The sequence below is a fragment of the Brachyhypopomus gauderio genome, chromosome 12, assembly GCF_052324685.1.
Source record: "Brachyhypopomus gauderio isolate BG-103 chromosome 12, BGAUD_0.2, whole genome shotgun sequence".
NCBI lineage: Eukaryota > Metazoa > Chordata > Actinopteri > Gymnotiformes > Hypopomidae > Brachyhypopomus > Brachyhypopomus gauderio.
In genome coordinates, this window is record NC_135222.1 from 15220510 (window position 1) to 15247469 (window position 26960).

General features: G+C 44.8%; 2 protein-coding genes across 2 annotated transcripts in view; one reads left to right on the top strand and one right to left on the bottom strand.

Annotated features, from left to right (window-relative positions):
• Positions 1–26960, top strand: part of LOC143527889 (globoside alpha-1,3-N-acetylgalactosaminyltransferase 1-like) — a 204937-nt gene that overhangs the window by 88893 nt on the left and 89084 nt on the right. The window lies entirely within an intron of this gene.
• LOC143527888 (histone H2B 1/2-like) lies at positions 17268–18063 on the bottom strand. Its single transcript, XM_077023249.1, has one exon. It carries the CDS (start codon positions 18046–18048, stop codon positions 17674–17676), a length of 375 nt encoding a protein of 124 aa, XP_076879364.1. The 5' UTR covers positions 18049–18063; the 3' UTR covers positions 17268–17673.

Genomic DNA, 26960 nt, shown 5'->3' on the forward strand with positions numbered 1-26960 from the left:
ATCACTGTTTAATTTTCTCTTCCTTGAAAGACAACAGAAAAAATATCATGGCTAACACTTAGCATTTTACTGTTTCCCTTCCAGTTCCCTTCCCTTCCGTTTTTTGTCCTTTCAGGATATTGCAGTGTTATAATTTTTTCAAAAGTCTAGGCACTATCATCTCTATCACTTTCTGCTGAGAGCACTCTTTTCATTCTATCACAATGAAAAGTGACTGCAGCGTGTTGTCAGAAGCACCACTTCCACTCCTCACTGAATCAGACCACCAGCCTTGATAATTGTCTGCCACAGACGTCCCTGATGTGGAAAGCTCCCCTTGGGAAAATACATAAAAGAACCTCACAGAATACAAAAACAAAGAATGTGAGTACAGCCTGAGAAAAATGAGAGCAAAGTAAAACTTCAGAACATAGTTTAAACTAATAATAGTTCTTTAAGGGAAGACCACTGAACACTCACTATAAAGAGCATTTTTATTGTTGTTTTGAGAAGGAAGGTCACAAAATGTCAATCTCGAATTTCCACCCAGATTACCAACCTCATATTCCTGCACTCTGGAGTACTGACTGAGCTTGAAAGGTTGTGGGCTATTCTCATTTTTACCCTGATGTTTTGCCACTTAATTTATTCTCCTGTCACATTATAGCTGTCATGTGGACCTCACTGGTTCCTGTCAAGGCACATGCAGCCCTAAGACACAATGCTGTGCCTCCCTCTAGTGACCAAAGATTTATATAGTACCTATCAAGGTACACAAAGACAGGACAATGCATTTACAATAGCCAGTTTACCCAACCTTATTGTTTTTAGACTGAGATGAAACTGGAGTTGCTGGCTCAAACGTCAAGTTGACAACCTCAAAACCTTCAGGATTTGTAGAGTTTCTGTAATGAGGATTGGACCACATTCTCCCTGAGATGTAAGCAAACCTAGTGAACAACTACCAGAAACATTTGTCATCTGTGCCAACAAGGGTTTCTCCTCCAAGTACAGAACCTTTTGGCTTGAGGATCATATGCTTACTTCACTTAATCAAATACAAATGAATTTATAACCTTGGGCAGTCATGGCCTGGTCGTAGGGAACTAGTCTTGTGACCAGAAGGTTGTGGGTTTGATTCCTAGACCTGAGGCCATGACTGATGTGCCCCTGAGCAAGGCACCTAACCCCAACTGCTCCCCGGGCACCGGGCTAGGGCTGCCCACCGCTCTGGGCACGTGTGCAAAACAGCCTCCTAGTAATCACTGGTGTGTGTGTGTTAACTGCACAGATGGGTAAAAAGTGGAGGACAAATTGCAGTGTAAAAAATCACAATTGACAAATATGGCACATTTACATTTTTACATTTTTTTACATAATGTTTTGGAATGTGTTTGCTAATATTCTATCTCTCTGTCTGTTAAAATAAACCTACCATACAATTATAAACTTTGTAAGGGGGTAAAGAAATAATAATTTTCCCCACTATATCTGTACATACTGTACATTTAAAAGCTTCTTTGTGTATAGTAGGGATGGGGAGATTCACCGATTCACATCGGTGAATCGGCACACATGTCTGCGATTCGACTGCACCGGTAGATTCAACATGCATCGGGTTTAATTTGCGGGCGAATTAACTGTGCATCTCCTCTAGCCTTTTTGCATCGGCAAATACCATGGTTAAATCGGGTGTTTTGTTTTCCAGTATCCATTCCTTATTCTAACGTATTTACAGAGGCAACATACTTTTTATTTTTATTGATTTCTTTTTTTTTTCGAGGCAACATTAATGCACCATCGTGTCCTCAGGTACTGATGCAAACACGCAGACGTACACAACAAAGATGGAGGGAAACGAGAGCATTAGTAACGACAAAGATATTTAATGTACCAAAAAAGACACACAAATCAAACGTGTGGCAATATTTCGGGTTTTTTAAGCGAGGTGGTCAACTTGACAAGACGCACGCAATCTGCAAACAATGCCATGGGGCTATCAAATACGTAAGTAGCGCAACGAACCTGGCGACACACATGAAAAGACAGCACGGTGTGGACATCTCTGTGGCCGCTACCCCCTCATAAGTCTAGCAGAGAGTAGTGTTGCAGATCATAATATTCACTATGTTAATACAGTACTTTTAAAAACTGTTCATCTTGTGTTTTAAACATTTTGTATAAATATAGATGGAGAAAATAACTGAATAATTCACTTGAATAAATTAATGCTCTGTCTGAATATACTGAATTATGCATTTTTTTTATATTATGTATTGGTTTTGCTCCATTGAAAACAACTAGGGGTGAGTTTCCCGAAACGTTCTTAGCACTAAGTACTTCTTAACCTCATACGTTTCATACGAGGTTACGAAGCGCTACAAACGTTTCAGGAAACCCACCCCAGATGCATACATCCCTTAAATTGTTAGAGAGTAAAGTAGAATTGTGCTATTGAGTTAAGAAAACTGATGGTTTAGGCCAATACATCCTCAAACCTCAACTAACCTCAACAAACCTCGAATGATCATTTATCAAACCGAATCCTCATATAATAAGTCATATTATTATCAAATCATTTTGAATCACATCATATCGTGAACAGGAGTGATTTGTATCGCATCGTATCGACAAGGGGTTTCAGAGTATCGCAGTTATATCGTTTCGGTGACAGTGTATCAAGATGTGTATCGAATCTACCTTAGTGGTGAAGATATACATCAGGGGTCGGCAACCTAATCAGTGGCACGCGACACGCTGGACCAGCATCAGCAAAAAAAAAATTCGTAACAAAAAATCTCAGACAGAGCACGATCCTCCAATCGAAATCGCTCCTCAACGCTCTGCTAAGCAGAGGCATTTATACTTGGCGATCGATTGCGATATATATACTTGCGATATAATTGTGTCCATTTACACCCTCGCTTACATTTGCCATCATCCCCCCCCGCTCAACAACTTATACATTAGCATACATATACATTAGCATGCATATACGTATAGCAAACATTTGAGGAAGTAATGTTCTGGCACTGTGCAGGCTACTCTCTCAGAAGGTTTTCCCTCCTCCCGGACATCCCTCTCATCCTGGGGGGATACCCTGCTCTCGGCAGAGCTTCCTGAGTCTGGGGCTTTGGGTGTCCCTTGACTCTGGGGGACACACTCACCTAGGGGGAGTCTACTTACGAGTCTGATTCCTCAAACTCACCCTGGAACTCAGGGGAGCCTCTGCTACCGTGAATGTTGCTTAGGAGCCAAGGAAACCTTTACTGTCCAGTGAGGCTTTTTATGACCAGGGCCCCGGTCACCCCATAACATCAATGGGCTCCTGCCTACTTAGGAGACCCCTAAAGGCCCAGAAGAAATCCCACACACTTCCGGGATGCAATACCTGCTCATAACACACACATATATCAACACCCAGAATTTTCATTCTAGTTACCTTATACTTAGTCTGATTGTGTGATTTGTGTGTGACTTGTGTATTCATCTGTATAATTTGATTTTGTGTAATTTATGTGTTTTTGTGTGATTTGTGTATTTTAACCAGGCCACCCGAAGGGGAGGGGGCCCTGCTGGATACACGCACCTATCCGGATACAAGCACCTGCCGGTGGATGTACTGATGCCAGGGTTGGATGTGCCATTGCTACAAGAGGTCGTGTGGATGCTAGCTCCTATCAGAGGCTCACCATCTGCACCGAAGGGATTGTGACTACTTGGTCGGGGAACAAGAACTGTGACTACTACTGTGGACTGTAGAACCACCCTGCGCACCACGGACTTGTGCTAACTTGTGCCCAATGGAGGATGGGTTCCCTTTTGAGTATTGGTCCTCCCGAGGTTTCTTCCTAATCCCCACCATCATAGGGAGTTTTTCCTTGCCGCTGTCGCCTTTGGCTTGCTCATTAGGGATTTGGACCCATAAGATTGTTAATCTTGTAAATCTTGTAAAGATTGTAAACCTGCTTTGTGACAACATGTGTTGTGAAAAGCGCTATACAAAAAAAAAATGCAGTTAGAACACACACACACACACACACTAGTGATTACTAGGGGGCTGTGGTGGACACGTGCCCAGAGCGGTGGGCAGCCCTAGCCCGGCAGCAGTTGGGGTTAGATGCCTTGCTCAAGGGCACCTCAGTCATGGCCTCAGGTCTGGGACTCGAACCCACGACCCTCCAGTCACAAGACCAGTTCCCTACCTCCAGACCATGACTGCCCCATGTAGATTAATGTACTGTATTTTCCGGACTATAAGGCCCTACTTTTTTCCCCACGATTTGAACCATGCGGTTTATTCACCCGTTGGGGGGGGGGCAGAAAGTGAATCAGGTGGTAGGTCAAAGTTTTAAATCAAAGAAGAACATGCTCAATTTCATTTAGCACATGGAAGCAGCAGGCACGACAGAGAATGTGTGGAAGAAATATGAGTATTTGCAATATTTACAGACCATTTAGCAATTAATTATAACCTTTGTATAAACTTTTATGGTAAAACTCTGTTTATCTGCTGCTGTGAAACAGAACCCCAGTGTTCCACCATGTTTGAAAACGCTGGGAAGCTGGTGGGGTGGGCGTGGCTTGGTCCCAGAGGCAGTTTCAGAGCTGTGTGTCAGTCCGGAATCAGTGGCCAATGGAGATTGCAGAGGAACGCCTTCATCTAAGACTTCATCTACGCCTAATATAGCACATTACATGTGGATACTTGGTTATAAATCTAAAATAATACTACACCGGAATACAAGTGTATTTATAGGTCTGAAATAATACAGCACATGAATATGGGAATACGCTGAACATGCATGTCTAAAATAGCAGAACACACAGGAATATATATATGCATGTGTAACGTTCTGCACGGGGGCAGAACAGGTAGGCGGACACAAACGCTGAGGAGAGCGAGATTTATTAAGGGAAATTCCATAGAGAGAGTCGAAGTGACGGGCATGGGTCATAACGGGTAGGCAGTCAGGACACGAAATACGGACCGACATAGCGAACACAACAAGGAAGACTCACGGAACAGCAGCACTGGGGCGAACAGGCAAAACACAGAGAAAAAAACAAAAAGACCGACAACTAGACCTGGGAGACACAGGGACTAATATACACAGGACTAAACTAGGGACAGGTGATGACAATGACACAGGGGCGTGGTAACAAACAAGGAATCCATCAAAACCAACGAGCAGGGCGGGACAAACAGGCAGGGAACACGGACATGAGGGAACCCAGAGTGACAGCTACGAGAGGGGGCGTTGCCCTACGTGACAGAACCCCCCCTCAAAGCGTGCCACTCCGGGGCACGCAAGGGCAGACAGGACAGGGACAGCGGACACAGGACAGACCGGAGGGACAGGACCAGACAAAATAGGACGAGGGACCTGGGACATGGCAGGGACTGAAGACAGGGAGACAGGCAAAGAGCTGGGCCGGGACATGGCACGACACGGGACACAGGGAGAGCGGATAGGGCCAGGGCGAGGCACAGGAGCAGGGCTGAACAGGACAGGACCGGGGACAGACACTGGAGCGGGGCCAGGGGACAGGGCAGAGGTAAACACTGAGACAAACACGGCTTGGACGACGGAGACTGGGACAGGAACGAAGTGGGTCACAATCTGGGGAACAGACACGGGAACCGGGACAGAGAGGACACCACCGGAAACAGACACGGGAACAGGAACACAGATCTTGACAGACACAACCACAGGGACAGGAACCAAAACAAAACCAGGGACAGGACTGGGGAACATGGGGAACCCGGGCACAGGAGCAGGAACACAGGGCGGAGCAGACAGTACACGGAGTCCATGCCCAACAGGGGGCAGCACAGTCTCTTGGGGGACAGGAGCGGCCGGGCGGCGGGCAGCGGGCACAGGCGCGGCCGGGCGGCGGGCAGCGGGCACAGGCGCGGCCGGGCAGCGGGCACAGGCGCGGCCGGGCGGCCCGGCAGCGGGAACAGGAGCCGGCAGACGGGCAGCGGGAACAGGAGCCGGCAGGCGGGCAGCAGGAACAGGAGCCGGCAGACGGGCAGCGGGAACAGGCAGGGTCCGCTGGCGGGCAGCGGGAACTGGAACAGGCACGGACTGCCTACGGGCAGCGGGGACAGGAACAGGCACGAACTGCCTACGGGCAGCGGGGACAGGTTGCTGAGGCAAGGAGATATCCTCGGGGGGCGTGTACGCCAAGCCGACGTCCTCGGGGGCGTGTACGCCAAGCTGACGTCCTCGGGGGGCGGAGCCACCAAGCCGACGTCCTCGGGGGGCGTGTACGCCAAGCCGACGTCCTCGGGGGGCGGAGCCACCAAGCCGACGTCCTCGGGGGGCGGAGCCACCAAGCCGACGTCATCGGGGGGCGGAGCCACCATACTGACGTCATCGGGGGGCGAGACCGCCAAGCCGACGTGGCTTGTACTCCCCCCCAAAAAATACTTGGGGGTGTCGTGATGTGTAGCTGGCGGGATCAGCGGCGGTAGGTCCTCCTCCTCAGGGTCCTGGCTGAGCCTGGAAGAATACACAGACACAGAAGCCCCTCGGTGGCTCTCTCTGCGACGGCTCCGCCTCCTCTGAGGCGTCGGGAGCTCGCAGAAGCCATCGAGAGCCAACCGAGGGTTAAGCAAACGCCAGTCTGTGCACTCAATCCGTCTGCCCGCGACTTGTACTACAGGTTTCTCCTCCCTATAGTGATCAAGCCGGGCAGACACGTAGCGCTCAACAGGAGTCTCGACGCAAAAGCCAGTCGAAACTGAAAGTGACTGGGCTTTCGTTGGTGCGCGTCGAGACTTCCGTGTTCCCACAGCGCCAGGGGAATTTCTGTCTCTGGTTCGTTCACGCTGCGATATCGGAGAGTCGAGCTGGACCGAACCAGCCGACATCTCATCGCAGCGATTAAACTCACCAGAGTCTCGCTCCCTCGCTGTGTCCTTGTGGGGTCGGTCTTTATGTAACGTTCTGCACGGGGCAGAACAGGTAGGCGGACACAAACGCTGAGGAGAGCGAGATTTATTAAGGGAAATTCCATAGACAGAGTCGAAGTGACGGGCATGGGTCATAACGGGTAGGCAGTCAGGACACGAAATACGGACCGACATAGCGAACACAACAAGGAAGACTCACGGAACAGCAGCACTGGGGCGAACAGGCAAAACACAGAGAAAAAACCAAAAAGACCGACAACTAGACCTGGGAGACACAGGGACTAATATACACAGGACTAAACTAGGGACAGGTGATGACAATGACACAGGGGCGTGGTAACAAACAAGGAATCCATCAAAACCAACGAGCAGGGCGGGACAAACAGGCAGGGAACACGGACATGAGGGAACCCAGAGTGACAGCTACGAGAGGGGGCGTTGCCCTACGTGACAGCATGCATGCATTCACAATACAGTTCATGTAACGCTGGGCTCAGGGAGATGGACGAGGCATGAGTCCGCTGGTTTCAACAATGTTACTTTAATCACAACAAATAACAAAGCGCAGACACGCACATAAACCACGTTTACAATGAACGTGTTACATTCAGACGACGAGCACAGGACACCGCGCGAACGCACATTAAATAGACAAACCACATAAACCCCACGTGATGACGAGACGAGCCACAGGTGAGACGGATTATCACAAGACGCACCCGCAACCACGGAGATACACAGAAGAAGATGATCAGACGCAGACAACGTAAACACACGCCCAAAGGGAGGGTTCGGGGACTGCAACGTGACAGTTCAAAACTACAAGGACATGTATATCTAAACTACGGAAACACACAGGAATACATGGATATGCATCAATGTGGGGTATTTAAACAAAAAAGATATTCTGATAAAATCAATTATTGCTGAGTATATGAAAGATCATAAGTTGTGTCTTTATATCAACAACAGATCAAATAATGTTCAAATTTCAGAGGCACATGGTTCAGCTTATACATGGGTCCTTTGTCCTGAGTCCTTAAGGGCTGGAAAACTGATTACTGGTTTTAGGAATAATTACCCAAACTCAGGAGATCAGATAAGCTTTGGGAGATGAAAACCATTGTAAATGTGAATTCCTTGTAACGGTGATGGGTGAACAGCCAATGTTTACCTTTACATACAATCAAAGGGATTTAGATGAGTTAGTCTCTCACAGTCTGTGGGAGGTGTCCTCTCTGGGGGTGATAGTGAAGAAATACTTGGCTGTCTCCACTAGAAGTGCAAAAAAAGAAGGACATGATCACACCAGTCTCAGGGAAAATGGAGGATTTAATGGACAAAGTGCACAAACTCAAACCCCATGAATTAATCCAAATTAAGTATACAATAACTGGTACATAGACAAACCATAGACAGACAAACAATCCTCAGGTGGCCAACTTACTAAAGGGTCATGCCCACCTGAGGGACAAACACGTCCACCCGAGGGATGAATACAATGCAACAATGACAGGACAGACATAGAATACTGCCTTTGCTGACAGAGGTGGCAAGCAGGGGGCCTCTGTACTGTGACACTTCATAGAGAAAATGACATTGTAACATATTCGCATCATGTTGGACAGTTAGATCATAATTCAGTATTGAAAAGAGATCATAATATATTCTTAGCAAGCAATCCAGTTTTGTTTGGGACACATTCAAAACCAGTGTAAGAATGATAATTATTGGCATACAAAGTTATACTATGTAAATGGTTGTGTATGTGTTTCCTCCACTTCATGTCTTCATTTGATCATGTTACCCATTGCCAACTGAACCAACCAATAGCCCAAGACTGAGGTGAGCTAGCCTAATATACACAGAGACTCACGTACCCGCCCATTTTACATTTCACACCAGCAGGAGAATTTTCTAACATACATCAGCTGCATTTTAATTCCATGTTTGTATCCTAAACACTGAGGGAGGCTATTTTATTTCGCACACATTTACTTAGGATCCTGGACACTGAATCAAATACCCAACCCCTGCATAGAGGGGCTCAGTAAAAGTGGAATTGAATGTGTGTAAGTGGGTCAGCGTGTTTGCATTAGAGGAAACGCTGTAGAAGGACAGAGTGCCCGCAGGCCAGTCTAGATACACTCCTACTCTGTTAGAGCTGGAGTTTGGTGCAGGGATGGCAGTGACATCATTACTGTGCCTGGCAGTGTACCCATTATTAAAGCAGACCAGACACCAGGACCTTTTGCTGGGTTCAAAACTGCTACTCCTAAGGATTTTATCATTATATGCCACTGATACAACAGCCCACACACTCCAAGTAACTTCCCAGTAACAGCATCCAGACAGACGCTCTCTATACACTGTTCTAGAAGAGTAAATAAGTCTCTTTGGATGATCAGGATCCAACAGAAGATCTCTCCAAAGTTGTTCCTGTTCGTTCTTCTCGGCTAGAGAGCCACATGCAAATGAACGTCCATGTTTGAGTTTGCATGCGTCTGTACAACAAAAAAGGAGAATCTTAGAGAAGTGGAAAACACAATTATGTCACTCAGGCCCGTTGACAGTCTTGCTGGGGCCCGGGACAAGAAAGTTTCAACTTTCATTAATTAAGTTAAATATTTATACATATAATCGAAATGATTGGAAATAATTCGCTTTTTATCACAGTATTTAATGGATGTTTATTTTCAAAACGCCCCCAAATCTTAACGTCTTCACGAGAACTGTTCAGTCAGACAGCTATTTGTTGTGAAACGATGTAGTTACAATTTCAAACATTTTCAAGTACTTTAGCACAATGCAACATTAAAATTCGTTAGGTAAATGTTTTTCCTTTCTTTTCTGCACTCCAGATTTCTGTATTTACTTTAACGATCCACCACTGTTTCCCGCTGTTGGGCGGGTACCAGCCGGGTCAGTGCTGGATCAAACCATTTTCCAGTGGGAGGCGGGGGTGTATGCACTTAATGGAAAATATGCAGATAGGTAAAAAAAAAACATATATATTTTAGCCATTGAGCTTATTTTGAGTACAGAATTTTATATTACTGAAAAATTTCAAGATTATTTAAAAATTGTAGACTTTAAATAAAAAATAAATTGCTGGGCTCTTTGATGGGCCCCCCTGGCCCTGGGGCCCGGGACAACAGACCCGGTTGTCCCCCCCTGTCGACGGGGCTGATGTCACTGTAACGCGTCGCCTCCGAACACGGTGGTGACGCGCTGGTTTTAACGTGATGTGGATTCAAGTGCAAACCTAAAACTAAATGCCAAAAACAGCCAACGGAAACCTCCGCGATCGCGGGAAAACAAAAACAAAAACCCCGAAGGGATGACAGCAGAACGACACGGAGGAATCTCGACATGCGAATAAACCAGGTAAGTAAACAAACAAAAAAACACTCGGAAAAGAAGTCAACGCGTCACTGAAGAGAAACAGGGGAAAAAAAAAAACAAAAACTACACGGAGGACTGCTCAACGTGTCACACGGGGAAAAATAAGAAACGAGAGAAAGAAAAGATGAGACTTAGGTAACAAGACCTAAAGCCTCTACCTGGTACCTGTCAGCCTGTCTACCAGAACACTGGAAGACAAACCGACGCAGAAACAGTGAGAGAGACAAACAGAAAACGAGAGAGACCAACCTGAGAACCAGGGCCGGAGTGGGCCACTTTTTCAGCCCGGGAGTTTCATGCCCAAATCTGGCCCAAAATTATTTTTCCTTCCCAATCGGCCCAAACTAGAGATTGACATGAGCCGGCCCATCGGGAATCCTCCCGAACCTCCCGATTAGCCACTCCGGCTCTGCTGAGAACACTCAGGGGTGAAACGAGAAAAGTAATCACTGCACGAGGGCAAGAGATACTGGCTTAGGCTGCGAGTGAAAAACTAACAACTTCAGCAATGAGTTGCTGAAGTCGCTCGTATTAAATAGGCTGCTTACAGCTGCAAACTATTGGGCTTGATTGCCCCTGGTTCTAGCTTGCGTGCTCCGCCTAGTGGCAGCAGGAGGCACGTGCCTGGGTCGAACCCTGACAGTCACATAAACAAAATGTGAAAACAAAAAAAAAAAAAACAGAAAACAGTAAACTTGCATCTTCCTGGGCCCAGTTTGAGTCGGTTTATCCCTGCATGTTCCACCCTAAACAAGAAATATTCACACAAAGAAAAAGCAGTATTATCATTTATTATTATTGTTGGTGATAGAATTAATATATGTAGAAAACCTTTAATATAAATGAACACTGCATTATTGACATTCGTTTGCTTTGCCAGGGTCTTTTCAGATCTGAATGCATTGCTTTCCAGTCAGCTGATTAAATCATTAATTAAAGGGGCGTCATACAACATAAATGGCTAAGTGCACTTTACAGAAATGAATATATATATTATTTAATTTCATTAATTCATTAATTTGGAACAACCTTCTCTGACATAGTGAAGGTATGCGGCCTACATCGAATGCAGCCTAGCCATTGGAATGCAGCTACTGTGTTTTGGTTTCGTTTTCCACACCTAATCATTTGAAACTCCGCCCGTTGTTATTGTATTCACTTGTGTCTAGTTTAGTTCCTTGTTAGTCTAGTGTTTACATAGTGTTTACATCTCCCTTGTTTGTAACTGGTTGTTTGTGTGACTGATTTGTAAGGAGTTTGATGTCTTGCTGTGTAATTTTAGTCATATCTTGAAATATTAATCATATTGGTTTCATGTCTGTTTCGGATGGATCTGGCAATATGACCTTGGAGTCTGCTAACGGATTTGCCCATAATAAATGTCACTATTCTCAGCACTCGCTTCCGCCTTGCAATCACTCCATGTTACACACACACACACACACCTCACAAAAAATTATGGAAATTATAAAAAGTTCATGCTACAGTCATTTTAATTAATTAAAGTAAGGCATTTAAGAAGAAGCATGCAATGGTTTTCTATGGGATTCAGGTCTGGAGAATGTGCAGGCCACTCCAGACCTGCCTAATGATGCAACCTGGATGAGCTGGAGCATTGTTGTCCATGAAATGAGGCCTGTGTTTATCATGCAGAGGTACAATGACTGCTTAATCATGTTATCCAAATAGTATGGCCTTGTCACTGTATCATTCACAAAATGTAGGGCAGTTCTATAATGGCTAGACACACCTGCCCACACTGTGTCTTGGTATCAGGATGTAAAAATGTGAACAGCATGAGGAGAACTGTATAATTGAACCAGGAAATGTACTGGTCGATTCATGGATCAAACACCTGTTGTGAATTTTGCTATTAGTAAGCACCTTGTTAGAGAACAAGTTGTTAAAAAAAATACTTTAACACTGAACAGTTGGATATGTGCATTCAAATGCTAGAGAACGCCACATTGAGTTCACCTGTAAATACAGAGTGCATTTTAGGGTCATCCTGAAATTTTTACCCCAAATCTAAATATACCTAATGTTTTGTGAGTAGTGTTGTCACGTAGGGCAACGCCCCCTCTCGTAGCTGCCACTCTGGGTTCCCTTATGTCCGTGTTCCCTGCCTGTTCATCCCGCCCAGCTCGTTTGTCTTCGTGATCCCTCGTTTGTTACCACGCCCCAGTGTCATTGCCATCACCTGTCCCTCGTTAAATGTCATTGTATAAAAGTCCCAGTATTCCCCCTGTCTAGTATCCATGGTTTTGTTTGTCTACCAGTCGGCTTCTGCTCTGTTCATTCTGTATCGTGTTCCTGTTACCCATGTTTTCGTGTTTCTCCGTTCATGCCAGTCATCCTGTTGTTCGTGAGTACTCCCCGTTTGCTGCCCAGTTGCCCTGTGTTATCTGTTTGTTTTAGTTATTCTACGTTTTACCCGTGTTTTGTTTTCCTAGTCCTGAGTTATGTCAAGTCGTGTTTCGTGTTCGGATTGCCCCTACGTTATGACCCCTGCCTGTTCTTTCGACTCCGGTTTTGGTATTCCCTGTATTAAATCTCGCTCATCTCTGCATTTGTGTCCGTCTCCTCGCTCTGTTGCTTATGCAACGTTACATAACCATGGATCTAACCAGGACACAGCGAGAGAGCGAGACTCCGGTGAGTTTAGTCGCTGTAACGAGTTGTTGGCTGCTTCCGTGCAGTTTAACTCTCATGTGTTACAGCGCGAACGAGCCGGAGACAGGAATACCCCTGGCGCTGTGGGAACAAGGAAGTCTCGTCGCTCACAGAAGAAAGTGCAGTCACTTTTAACTGGCTTTCGCGACGAGACTCCTATTGAGCGCTACGTGTCTGCCCGGCTTGGCGAACACCACAGGCGTGAGCAAGCTGTGGTGCAAGCAGCGGGCCGACGGAATGAGCGCACAGACGAGCGTTGGCTTAACCCTCGGTTTGCTCTCGGTGGCCACTGCGAGCTCCCGACGCCTCGGAGGAGGCGGAGCCGTCGCAGAGAGAGCAACCGAGAGGCTTCTGTGTCTGTGTGTTCTTCCAGGCTCGCCCAGGACCCCAGTGACGCAGACCTCCCTCCGATGATCCCGGAAGCCGCTCCCCTAAGGCTCCCAAATAATTTTTTGGGGGGGAGTACTAGCCACTCACCCCAGGAGTGGCCGGCTCGGAACCCAGAGGATGTCAGCGCGGCGGACACGCCCCCCGAGGACGTCAGTGCGGCGGACACGCCCCCCGAGGACGTCAGTGCGGCGGACACGCCCCCCGAGGACGTCAGTGCGGCGACTCCGCTGCCCGCCGCCCGGCCACGCCTGTGTCCCCAGAGACTGTGCTACCCTCTATTGGGCCTGGACTCTTTGTGCCCCCTGCTCTGCCATGTGCCCCTGTCTCTTTGCCCATGTTCCCCAGTCCTGTCCCTGGTTTTGTTTTGGTTCCTGTCCCGGTGGTAGTGTCTGTCAAGGTCTGTGTTCCTGTTCCCGTGTCTGTTTCCTGTGGTGTCGTCTCTGTCCCCGTCCCCGTGTCTGTTCCCCAAGTCGTCACCCACCTTGTGCCTGTGCCCGTCTCTGTTGTTCATGCTGTCTTTGCCTCCGTGTTCTCCTCTGCCCTGTCCCCTGGCCCGACTTCCGTGTCTGTCCCCAGTCCTGTACTGTCCGGCCCTGCTCCTGCTCCTTGCCCTGTCCGGTCTCCCTGTGCCCCGTGTACCGCCATGCCCCAGCCCAGCTCCTGGCCGGTCTCCATGTCCCCTGTCTTTGTCCCTGCCATGCCCCAGGTCCCATGTCCTGTTCTGCCCGGTCCTGTCCCTCTGGTCTGTCCTGTGTCTTCTGTTCCTGTCCCTCACCGTGTGCCGTAGTTCCCTGTCCTGTCCTGGTCGGTGTCCCTGTCCTGTCTGCCCTTGCGTGCCCCGGAGTGGCACGCTTTGAGCGGGGGTTATGTCACGTAGGGCAACGCCCCCTCTCGTAGCTGCCACTCTGGGTTCCCTTATGTCCGTGTTCCCTGCCTGTTCATCCCGCCCAGCTCGTTTGTCTTCGTGATCCCTCGTTTGTTACCACGCCCCAGTGTCATTGCCATCACCTGTCCCTCGTTAAATGTCATTGTATAAAAGTCCCAGTATTCCCCCTGTCTAGTATCCATGGTTTTGTTTGTCTACCAGTCGGCTTCTGCTCTGTTCATTCTGTATTGTGTTCCTGTTACCCATGTTTTCGTGTTTCTCCGTTCATGCCAGTCATCCTGTTCGTGAGTACTCCCCGTTTGCTGCCCAGTTGCCCTGTGTTATCTGTTTGTTTTAGTTATTCTACGTTTTACCCGTGTTTTGTTTTCCTAGTCCTGAGTTATGTCAAGTCGTGTTTCGTGTTCGGATTGCCCCTACGTTATGACCCCTGCCTGTTCTTTCGACTCCGGTTTTGGTATTCCCTGTATTAAATCTCGCTCATCTCTGCATTTGTGTCCGTCTCCTCGCTCCGTTGCTTATGCAACGTGACAAGTGTGTATATTATAAACAACAAAACACCATGTCTGACTGTCAGGGCACCATCTTGAGGTGATGTAAATAAATCAGTGTCAACGCCGGATATCCTGGTAGTTGAAGATTGTGTATCTGATTTTTTAAGTGAAAATTGTGATCAGATTTTTTATATTGCATTGTATCTTGTCCGCACAGCTCTAAAACAAATCTTGTCAGATAAAAAACTGGACATTATCAATGTGGACACAGCTTTGAGCTCAGTTAATTTTGCTCTACACCAGACACAGACCTAACAGAATTAACAGCATCATACATTGATGTGAAATTCTGTGTGCATATTCTACATTGAAATATATATGCGCACACATGCACACACATGCGCACACACACACACACACACAGAAACAAAATGTTCACTTTAGTGTATTCCCTGCGACACCACATCTGATTCAGCATTCAGACAATTATTAGCTTATCAGGATGTTTAAAAGAAGTATAAACAAAAACATATATTTTACTTAGCATGTAGACAATGTGATCAGGATGGTGGAGTGGAAACCAATAGGGCTGCATTGCAAGTTTCCAGATATGATCTGCTGCTTTCCAAATCCTGCCTAACATAGATCATTTTTCACTGGTGCCCTAAAGTTCAGGGAAATCCACACACAGGAGACTTCCATATTGCAGGTCATTCCTGATGTGATCAGTGGTGTTTGCTGTGGTGATGTAGCCATGGTGACTAGAGCTCTTGATGTCATCAGCCAGGCCATAGATAGCATGAAGGAGGCTCTCAAACTAATGCACGGTATTCCACTGAACATATAACGCACCAATAACATATAGTAAATGCATTTAAGGAAATGCATGGGTCATATAGCATATGATGCATCATGATGAAATATGTTAACATATTATCAACAACTTTATTACAGCTCATGTGGATCCCTCCGTTTTCTATGGTACTGTGAGGATCTTCCTTTCAGGGTATGTTACTGATGCTATAAACTGTGATTTTGTGTGATATCTGCGTTTGTGTTTGTATGGTGTAAGTAATATGTGTGGAAGGTATAAGAACAGTTTACTTATTTAATATTAGGAAGCACTTGCTGTTATAGTTGCTATAGTTACTCTGTTCTGAGCCAGGGCTGTTAGCCCACAGGGTGTTGGCAGTGGCAGAGAGCAAGGTCAGCACCCATAATCCTCACTGCTAATTAGTGTTGAAGAGACTTTTGTTTATTGTTAAGTTGGTAAATAAAATTTGTTTAGCTGTTAGAATGAGCAAAGCGCTGATGTCAGAGAAGACGTAGGGTCTGACTGTGGTTCAAACACATATGACTCCACTACTGTTATATCCAGCTGCCGGGTTCACACCGAACAGTTATGATGGTAGTACAAGGCTAAACTTGCAAACCACTCAAGACCAATGGCTCATTATTATTTAAAGGAACAGGTGCTTGACCCAGTATTAGTATGCAATAATGAGACAGACATGTCATTAAGACTCCAGAGAACTGTGTTGACTTGTGTAAAATAATAGTAAGTGAATGTCTATGATGAATCCATCGTGTATGCATGTTTATGCAATTGTGTTTGTGTGTCCATCCTCACGCCTACTCTTGTACACCTGCATTGCAAACATGTCAGATGGAAAAACATGTTTAAAACATGTTTAAATCATAGCAGACTATTGATAGCTCTGGTTTCTCACTGGCTCAATAACACACTGGCAGTCTCTTGCTATTTTCACCCAGTAAATTGTTCTGATTAAAATACACAAACACATGGGTTCTTATTGGTGCTTGTAGTGTAAATGAAAACTGGTGTTATAGACATAATTTGTGTTAAAAATGCCATGATTTTGTCCAACTCATAATTTGAACAATCAACAACAATCTCAGCCCTCATCCTAATGAGGTCACATGTGACTTAGAATATTGCATAAATAAATTATATGGTCCTAAAGCCGAAAATAAAGCTGAAAAAATTCTTCTCATATCTTGTCTGAAACCACTCCTTTACTGAATGAATGCACTATACTGATGTTTGAAATGAGTTCGCAAAGGTGTTGGCTTCACAAAAATTGTAAAATAATTAAATAAACTAGTATAGAAATGTGTAAAAATAATGCATAATATTTTTTTGTGCAATCACTTATTGCATAAAAGTGTGGTCTGAGGGACCGAGATAAAATGTGACTGATCAATGATTTTTTTAAATTACATATCAAGCTTCATGGAGTATCAAAATGACAAGATTCATGTGTGCAAATGGAAAAAACATTACAGCAACTATACAACCAAATAAACAAACAAAAACTGGACAGAGCTGTTTTCAGCATAGCCAAAACATATCCACTCCTCTTATTATTTTATACTATACTTTCACACTTGGAAACGTACAAAGTAAACATTTACTAATGGACAGTCAAAGTAAGCAAAAGTAAAAAAACAAAATCATATTTTATAATGAATCAATGACAAAAATTTTGCACAGAAGCTAGCTAGCTAGAAGCACACGTCGTGTCTAAAGGTGAACCTAGCGTGTATGTCCAGTATTATAGTGAGCGATATTGTAAAACAACATTCATTTAGCCTCTTTTAGACAAGATCCTGAAATTTCAGTCTTGCTAGTATTAATTTGGAGTGAGTAACGTTTATATGAAGTACAACTAACACAACAGATACTGATAAAGATAGCATAGTTACAAAGTTACCAAGATAATACACATGACAAGGCGATCCAAGAAAAATACAAAATGCAGAACAGTGAAAACCAGAATGGCATAAAGTGCATATTATTTGTTTTGACGTGTACAAATCTCGACAAAAAGGAAAACTCTTCCCGTGAATGTGTGAGTGGCTCTTAAATGAGCCTTTGGGTTGGTTAAATCGCACCATTAGACCATTTACTTGGAGCTGGTGTACTTGGTGATGGCCTTTGTGCCCTCAGACACGGCGTGTTTGGCCAGTTCACCGGGAAGCAACAGTCGCACGGCGGTCTGGATCTCCATGGAAGTGATGGTAGAGCGCTTTTTGTAGTGGACGAGACGAGAAGCCTCACCAGCAATGCACTCGAAGATGTCGTTGACGAAAGAATTCATGATTCCCATCGCCTTGGAAGAGATACCGGTGTCGGGGTGGACCTGCTTCAGGACTTTGTACACGTAGATAGCGTAGCTCTCCTTCCTGGTCTTTCTGCGCTTCTTGCCTCCTTTCCCGGCCATCTTGGTCACAGCTTTCTTGGATCCCTTTTTCGGGGCGGACTTAGCTGGCTCAGGCATGATGTTCGTCGTTGAGTAAAAACACAATTGAATGATCAACAACTCACCAGCACCTCCTTTATTTAGACTGTGGTATTGTAATTAGATCACGCCCTCCCCTCCACGGTCATGACAAATCATCATTGGCCAGAAACAAGCCTCCTCTCACAGGAACCTCCTATCGTTGCTCCTCCAACCAACTGTGCCATAGCAATTTACCTCTCAATCTCACCTCAGCCATTTCTGACTTCAGCTTTCAAATAAAGATTATTAAAAGAGCCTAAACTCCCTCCTGTTTAGTTCTGCATTGTTAGGGAATTTCTATGGTTTAGCATTTTATTATTTTACTACGTTTAGTTTCCTTCTATTTATTTTAATGTTACAATGACATTATAATAACGTTGTGTTTTCTCCTATTTATTATAATCATGGCTGACGCTGCTGCGGAGCGAATTTTGTAATTGTTTTTCTAAAGTGTACTAATCTGTTTACGTGCTAATCTTTACTTTTTGCCTTCCTAGATAATTTTTTACAGATAGTACTTCCACCGTCAAGACGGGCAGTTGAGTATTCCGGCCGCTGATCAACTTTCTGCTTCTAAAAATCAGCTAGCGTAAGTTTGTATAACTCAGCTAGACGCGGTAAGTGTTCTGATTTATTCATGGCTGGTGTTGGTTTGTTTCCCTGTTCGGAGTGTGGCATGTTTAGTCTAGACCCTTTCGCCACCAACAGTAATAGTTATAGCATTTGTGAGAGGTGCAAACTAGTTCTCTCGTGGCGAAAGTGGAAAGCTTAGAGCGCCGCGTCCACTCATTATTGAGGGATAGAGAGACAGGGTCAGTAGCAGCTGTGGATGCACCAGGGAGAACTAGCGCCTCCGCGACTCCGCGATAGAGCCCTCACAGCGGGGCGAATGGGTGACGTCTCGGCGGCGTAGTCGGAGAGCAAGGGCGGCAGCTACCGCTAACACCAGCGCTAGCCCACCAGAGCACCACTCCCCAGTTCACGTGTCCAACAGGTTTGCCTGCTCAGTGCTACACCCGCTGAGGAGCCTGTCTCATGGACTTTGGTGATAGGAGACTCTATAGTCCGACACGTGAAAGTCGCTGTACCTGTAGGGGCTCCAGTGGTTACAGTTAGCTGTTTACCGGGAGCCAGAGCGCCGGACATTAGTGGCAACCTTAGACTGTTAGCCCATAGGAGATTATCTAGGATAGTCATACATGTAGGGGCCAACAATATACGTATGCGGCAGTCAGAGGTGACTAAGGCTAATGTTAAAGAGGTGATTAAATTAGCCCAGACGATGTCCGATGCCGTAATCTGCTCTGGCCCCATCCCAATGCGGCGTGGTGATGAGCAATACAGCAGGCTCACGTCGCTAAACTGCTGGATGTCCAAGTGGTGCTCCGAAAATCAAGTGGGCTTTATTAATAATTGGAAAGAGTTCGAGGGCAAGCTTGGTCTTTTAGGCAGGGACGGTGTCCACCCCACCCGGGATGGCACCGCCTTGTTATATTGCAGCATAGCCCATAGCCTGTTAGTTAGTGGGCAGTGTAGTACTAGGAGCTGCTGACTAACCAGAGTCGCGACCAGGCCGCAGACTGACGGGCTAAACCTGTCTGCAAGCTGCTTAGAGGCGTCACCAAGTTCCCATAGGATTGAGACTGTGTCTGTGCCCCGGGTTAAACTAAATCATAAGAAAATCCGTCCTAAGTTTTTAACTAATATTCAGACTTCACATCCAATTATTACCTATATGACTGAGCTGAAAATTGGATTAATCAATATTCGATCACTCAACTCTAAAGCAGTTTTTATGAATGAACTTATAACTGACCAGAAAATTGATATTCTATGTCTAACTGAAACGTGGTGACTATCTGGTGACTATTTATCTCTAAACGAAGCCACTCCTGTGGGATATAGTTATATACATAAACCTAGATTGTCAGGCAGAGGAGGAGGAATATGTATAATATATCGTGATTGTTTAGAAATTCATCAGAAATACTTGGATATCTTTAATTCATTTGAGATGCTGTCTATTAATGTAACTAGTCCATCTGAAAATAAAAGTTCATTTTCCCTAACAAATGTATATAGACCACCAGGGCCTTACTCAGATTTCTTAAAAGATTTCACAGATTTTACAGCAAATTTAGCAGTTAGTAGTGACAAAATAATAATGGTAGGAGACTTTAACATACATTTTGATCAAAATCATACCCTAGATTTAATCTTAACTTTGGGTATCGACGTAGATAATATAAATATACTCCCGCAAACCGTAGCTATCTCTGATCACTATTTAGTCCAATTTGAAATTCATCTTAACATAAATACCCGCCCGTCTCCTCGGCAGTGTATAAAGCGCTCAATAAATTCATTAACAGCAACACAGTTTATTGAAGCCCTCCCTGATTTAACTGCTCTAGCCCACTCACCATCCAATCCAGGAGAGTTAGACAGTCTAACCAACTGCATAGAGAATACCTGCAGATCAGCTCTAGATATAGTAGCTCCACTCAAATATAAAAAGACTAGATCTAAAAAACTCGCCCCGTGGTACACTTGACAAAACTAGAAACTTAAAACAAATAGCACGTAAATTAGAGTGTAAATGACGATCTACTAAGTTGGAAGTATTCTACTGTGCCTGGAAGGATAGCAATATTGACTACAAATGGGCACTCGCTAAAGCACGCTCAGCATACCTAGCCTCACTGATAGAGAAAAATAAATACAATCCTAGATTTCTTTTTAATACTATTTCCAAACTTACAAAAAATCAAGCAGGCGCAGAACCTCAGATTCCAGTAAATCTCACTAGTAATGTATTTATAGATTTCTTTGATAATAAAATAGAGAATATTAGACAAAATATAAAACCTTTTATTAGCAATACAACTGGTATGTCATCTGGTTTGGTCGATATCGATTTAAATTATATACTGATTAGATGTTCTCTCAACATGGTGGCGCGTGCACACGCAGCGGCTTCTCTCTCTCCCGAGGAATCGGCATTTTCGTGTTTTTTGTCTCGTGATTCGCAGTGTTTTTGTACGTTCTTGTCATGCGCTCATGTCTCGGAACGCACATACAGCCGTGAGTTTCTGCTTGAAGCCGGCAGAAACTCATTTTTGGAATTTTTGGAATCCAACCAAGAACTCCGCAAAGTGCTGCGAGCCTGCGGCTTGCTCAGGTCATGGGCACCCTCACCGACCCCCTCCGCCGCATCTCGCCCACCGGGGAAGTGCCACAAGCGGCGGGATAGGAGGCAGAGACGGGGCAAGCGTGGAGGCATCCGAGCGAGGCTAGCGGCTAGCCCACACAAACCAGCTATCCCCGCGGTGGCGGGGTCTGTGTTTATATTAGCGATGCTTGGTGTCGTAACGCTGTTGTGGTCTGCAAATTCTGTTCACCGGTAGTAGAACTGATGGTTATGAAGTGCCGACCGTTCTATCTACCGAGAGATTTCTCAGCCGTGCTAATCGCTGCGGTCTATCTCCCTCCGAGCTCCAACAACAACATCAGGAGTGAGGCACTGAATGAACTGTACCAGCACATCAGTGAACAACAGACAGCACACCCGGATGCTTTTCTCATCCTGGCTGGAGATTTTAATCACGCAAACCCAAAGTGTGTTTTCTGGTCTATATAAACACATAGACTATAGACCAACCCGTGGTAACAACACACTGGACCAGGTCTTCACCACAAGTAGAGGAGCCTACAAAGCCTCCCCCCTCCCCCACCTTGGTGCTTCCGATCACCTCACCATCATGCTAACGCCAGCCTACAGACCACTGGTTAAAGTCACCAAACCAGTTCTTAAGCAGGTACGAGTGTGGCCAGATGGTTCCTCAGAGGCACTTCAGGACTGTTTCAGCACGACAGACTGGAACATGTTTAGAGAGGCTGCTACCCACAACTCCACAACAGACATTCATGAATACTCAGAAACTGTCTCGGCTTACATCACCAAGTGCATTGATGATGTGACTGACCTCAAGACCATCACTGTTCGTGCTAATCAGAAGCCATGGCTGACAGGAGAGGTCCACAGGCTCCTGAAGGCCAGAAATGCTGCCTTTACAGCAGGAGACCAGGAAGGCCTGAAGACAGCTAGGGCCAACCTGTCCCATGGCATCAGGGAAGCGAAAAGGCAGTACTCCAAGAGGATATCTCTACGCTTCAGTGACAGCAGAGACACACGGAATCTTTGGCAGGGAATTCAGACCATCACAGGCTACAAACCCCCTCCACAGACCTGTGACAGCACCATCTCTCTGCTTAACGACCTGAACGGATTCTTCGCACAGTTTGAAACACCCAACAACGCAGCTGCCCAAAGATCCATCCCTCCTCCTGGCGACCAGGCGCTGTGGCTGTCTCTAGACACCGTGTGGAGAGCTTTCAGTAGGGTCAATGCTCGGAAAGCACCTGGGCCTGACAACATTCCCGGTCGTGTGCTGAAGAACTGCGCCTGGGAACTCGCAGAGGTCTTCACGGACATCTACAACACCTCCCTGAGTCAGGCGGTGGTTCCCACCTGTTTCAAAGCCACCACCATAATCCCCATCCCTAAGAAGGCATCGCCATCCTGCTTCAATGACTACCGTCCGGTTGCATTAACCTCCATCCCCATGAAGTGCTTCGAACGGATAGTCATGCACCACATCAAGTCCTCCCCCCCCCCCCCCCCCCCCCCCTTCCTGGACCCCTACCAGTTTGCATATCGGTCTAATCGCTTGACCGATGATGCCATCTCCACTGCCCTACACTCAGCCCTTACACACCTGGATAGAAAGGACACCTACGTCAGAATGCTGTTCCTCGACTTCAGTTCGGCATTCAATACAATCATCCCCCAACAGCTCATTTACAAACTGGACAGTCTGGGGCTGAGCACATCACTTTGCAACTGGCTGCTAGACTTCCTGACCGGAAGACCACAGGCAGTGCGGGTTGGCAGTAACACATCCAACAGCATCACAATGAACACAGGGGGTCCCCAAGGATGTGTGCTGAGCCCCCTTCTGTTCATGCTGACCCACGACTGCACACCAGAGCACCCCTCCAATCTCTTCATCAAGTTTGCGGATGACACGACAGTGGTGGGTCTCATCAGCGACAACGATGAGACGCACTATAGGAGCGAGGTGAGCCGCCTGGCCTCTTGGTGCGAACACAACAATCTCTCTCTGAACACCGACAAAACCAAGGAGATTGTTGTGGACTTCAGGAGAACTCGCACACAGCACACTCCCCTGTTCATCAACGATACTGCGGTGGAGAGGGTGAGCAGCACCAAGTTCCTGGGTGTGCATGTCACAGAGGACCTCTCCTGGACCACCAACTCTGCATCATTAGCCAGGAAGGCTAATCAGCGGCTCTACTTTCTCTGCAAACTAAGAAGAGCCGGTGCCCCAACCCCCATCATGAACACCTTCTACAGTGGGGCCATTGAGAGCATCCTGACCAGCTGTTTCACCGTGTGGTATGGAGCCTGCACGGCATCCTGCCGCAGGACCCTCCAGCGCATCGTGAGCGCAGCTGAAAAGATTGTAGGTACGTCTCTCCCCTCACTTCAGGACTTATACAGCTCCCGCCTCACACGGAAAGCCCTCCGCCTGACGGGAGATCCAACACACCCACTTCACAGCCTGCTGCCGTCAGGGAGGAGACTGCGGAGTCTCAGGGCCAGGACCACCAGACTGAAGGACAGCCACATACACCAGGCTGTGAGGATGCTGAACTCTCTCCCAACTCTACCCCCCCTCCCCCTCCTAACCCCAGCACACACTCATACAGCATCCTGACCAACACAGCACTGAAACTGTACTTACAAGGACTGTTATGCACATACAATCTCATACATGCACTACCGCACACACTGCACATTGCACTTCTTACCCTCTTGTGAACTGCACTAAACTTCTCAACTACCAGCCATAAGCTATTTTATTATATTGTACAATGGTTCATTCTTTACACTGGTACTGTTATTCCCTCTTAATCCCCCATCACTACACTTGTATTGCACTATTGCACTAAAGTCCCATTTCATGTCTTTTGTCATATGTTTACTCTGTACAGTTATCGTTGCACAGTATTGTATCACTCGTATTATTGATAATTTTATTTTTACTTCAGTATACATTAGTGTTGTTTTTTGTGCTGAAAATTGGAAGGAGAGTAACATAATTTCGATTCTCTGTATGTCCTGTACATATGCAGAATTGACAATAAAAACTACTTGAACTTAAATTTGAACTGGGAGAAAAACTTGATGCTTTTCATCCACTCCCACAATCAGAATTAGAGAAAATAATTTCTTCCTTAAATTGTGCTACCTGCACATTAGACTCGGGTTCCCTCAAAGTTATTAAAAGAGGTATTACCAGCGGTAACTGAACCTCTAATTATAGTTAACTCATCCATTACAATAGGTCACATGCCCAAATCATGTAAATTAGCAATTATTAAACCTTTGAAACCAAATCTTGATCCTACTGTGCTATCTAATTATAGACCCATTTCAAACACATAATTTATATCTAAGATCATAGAAAAAGCTGTTGCTCAGCAATTATGCCTATATCTGCATAGGAATCACATATTTGAAAAGTTCCAAACTGGTTTTAGGCCCCATCACAGTACTGAAACAGCATTAGTTAAAGTAACAAATGATCTCCTCCTTGCTTCAGATCAAGGCTATGTATCACTGTTAGTGCTTCTTGATCTTAGTGCAGTTTTCGACACAATTGATCATAGAATCTTGCTAGAAAGGTTAGAACGCTGGGTTGGAGTCTCTGGCACAGCCCTTTCATGGTTTTATTCTTACTTAACAAATCGCTCTCAGTTTGTAGAGCTCAATAATATTCCATCCAAATGTACAAAAGTTAAATATGGGGTCCCGCAAGGCTCCATTTTAGGACCACTATTATTTACATTATATATGCTACCATTGGGCACAGTTATAAACAAACATGGTGTCAATTTTCACTGCTATGCAGATGACACTCAACTTTACATATCAGCCAAACCTGATGACAAACTCAGTTTAAGAAAAATTGAGGCCTGTGTAAGAGATATTGGTAACACTTTCTATGAATCTGGTATCTATAATGCATTATAAGGGCATTTATAAACACCTATAAAGCATTCATAAGGCTTTATAATGTTTGACATAAGCATTTGTAACTGTACACAAGTGTTCATAATTACACACATAACATGTTATAAGACTATATTATAAGGCTTTATAGCACTATAATGCTATTAAGTGCTATAATCCCCTATAATATATGTATGTTCCTGTTCTCTTGAATGTTGGTGAAACCAGCATCATAAAGCTTAATAACAAATGCTTTGTTTATTCTCATAATTCTTTATAAAGATTCACTGTGATAACCCCATTTTCACTGGCATACTCTATAATGTTCATCAGTATATTTAAAATAAAAATGACTTTGTAAGTGCACATAACATTTAATGAACATTTATAAGCACTCCTTACAGACTGTAGGTAAAGTGATGTTATTGATCAGCTCTATATTAACTTCTAACTACTTATGAATCACTATAAGTGCTCTTCACAGACTTTAAGTAAAGTAGGATTGCCATATGTATAAGAATGCCTAAACAGAGGACATTGACTAAATCTTTGGACATTGAACATGGGTTTATTTGTTGTCAAATGTACAGTTAATAAAAAAACAGCATGTATGTATAAATATGCAACTTTGATAAAGCAACTTATAAAACATACTACATGCCAATATCAATACATATAAATATACAATTTCTCTACATTTTATTTTATCAGTAACAAAACTAGACAGACATGAGATGTTCAGTGCTGCAAAATTCAGAATGCTTATCAAAACTATTTCATTAACATTGACTTTTATACCATGTTCCCACTCTATAATCTTTAGGTATTCTTTCAGAAGTTTTGTGTTTCGGTTTGCTCAGTGTCGCCACACATCAACCTTGAATTTTTGCCAAGCCCGCTCCAGGTGCTGGGTGTGGGCCCTGGTAAGTGGACGTACAAAATGTCTCTTGTACTGTATGGTGATCATCAGTAATATTACTGGTTCCTCTTCTCACGTAGCGCCTCACAATAGGTAGCAGCTGCTCACTTGACCTGCTGGAGACGATTTTCAGTATGGGCTTCCTGGTGGTAGCACTCATTTCCAGAATTCCTAGTACCCACTTTTTGCTCCGTCGCCAGACAGAGCCTACACGTCCACGGTTATACTTTAAAAAGTATGGAAAATAATTTATAAAAATGAGGAACCTTTGAACAAAGGATAAATATTAATGGTGTCAACTGAGTAAAAAATAATCTGACTAACAACATTCTGATATTAATCACTGTTAATCACACCTGTTCTTTTTAAGACTTAAGCTTTTATAGTGGATATTTAAATGTATAGCAAATGTATTAATGTACAGCTGCTTTGTGTCAACCTCAGTTGTAAAAAGTACTATACAAATAAATTTGACGTGACTTCACTCACTTCAACATTTTAATATAAATTTCTATATATATTTTTATTGCATTTGGCAGACATTTATGACACATTCAGTTATCAATAATAACTATTATTTAAACATCCTTTTATGGATCTCATACTTGTGCTAATTTAATGCATTATTGTTTACTAACTGAAGTAATTTAATTAGAAAGCAAATGAAAATGTGTTCTGTGCCCATAAGGTTATTGCACATTTTATGCATTTAAAAAAATATTACTCAGCAAATAAACAGTACTTGTGCACCAAAATAAGATATTCACTGTCTGGCCACTTCATTATGTCCACCTCCTTGTTTCTACACTCACTGTCCTGGTATCACCTTCATGTATCATATAGGAGGACTTTGTAGTTTAGTTACAGACTGTAGTACATCTGTTTCTATGT

What these genes read in the sequence shown, in the direction of transcription:
- LOC143527888 (XM_077023249.1), bottom strand. Translation starts at nt 18,048, where the DNA reads ATGCCTGAGCCAGCTAAGTCCGCCCCGAAAAAGGGATCCAAGAAAGCT.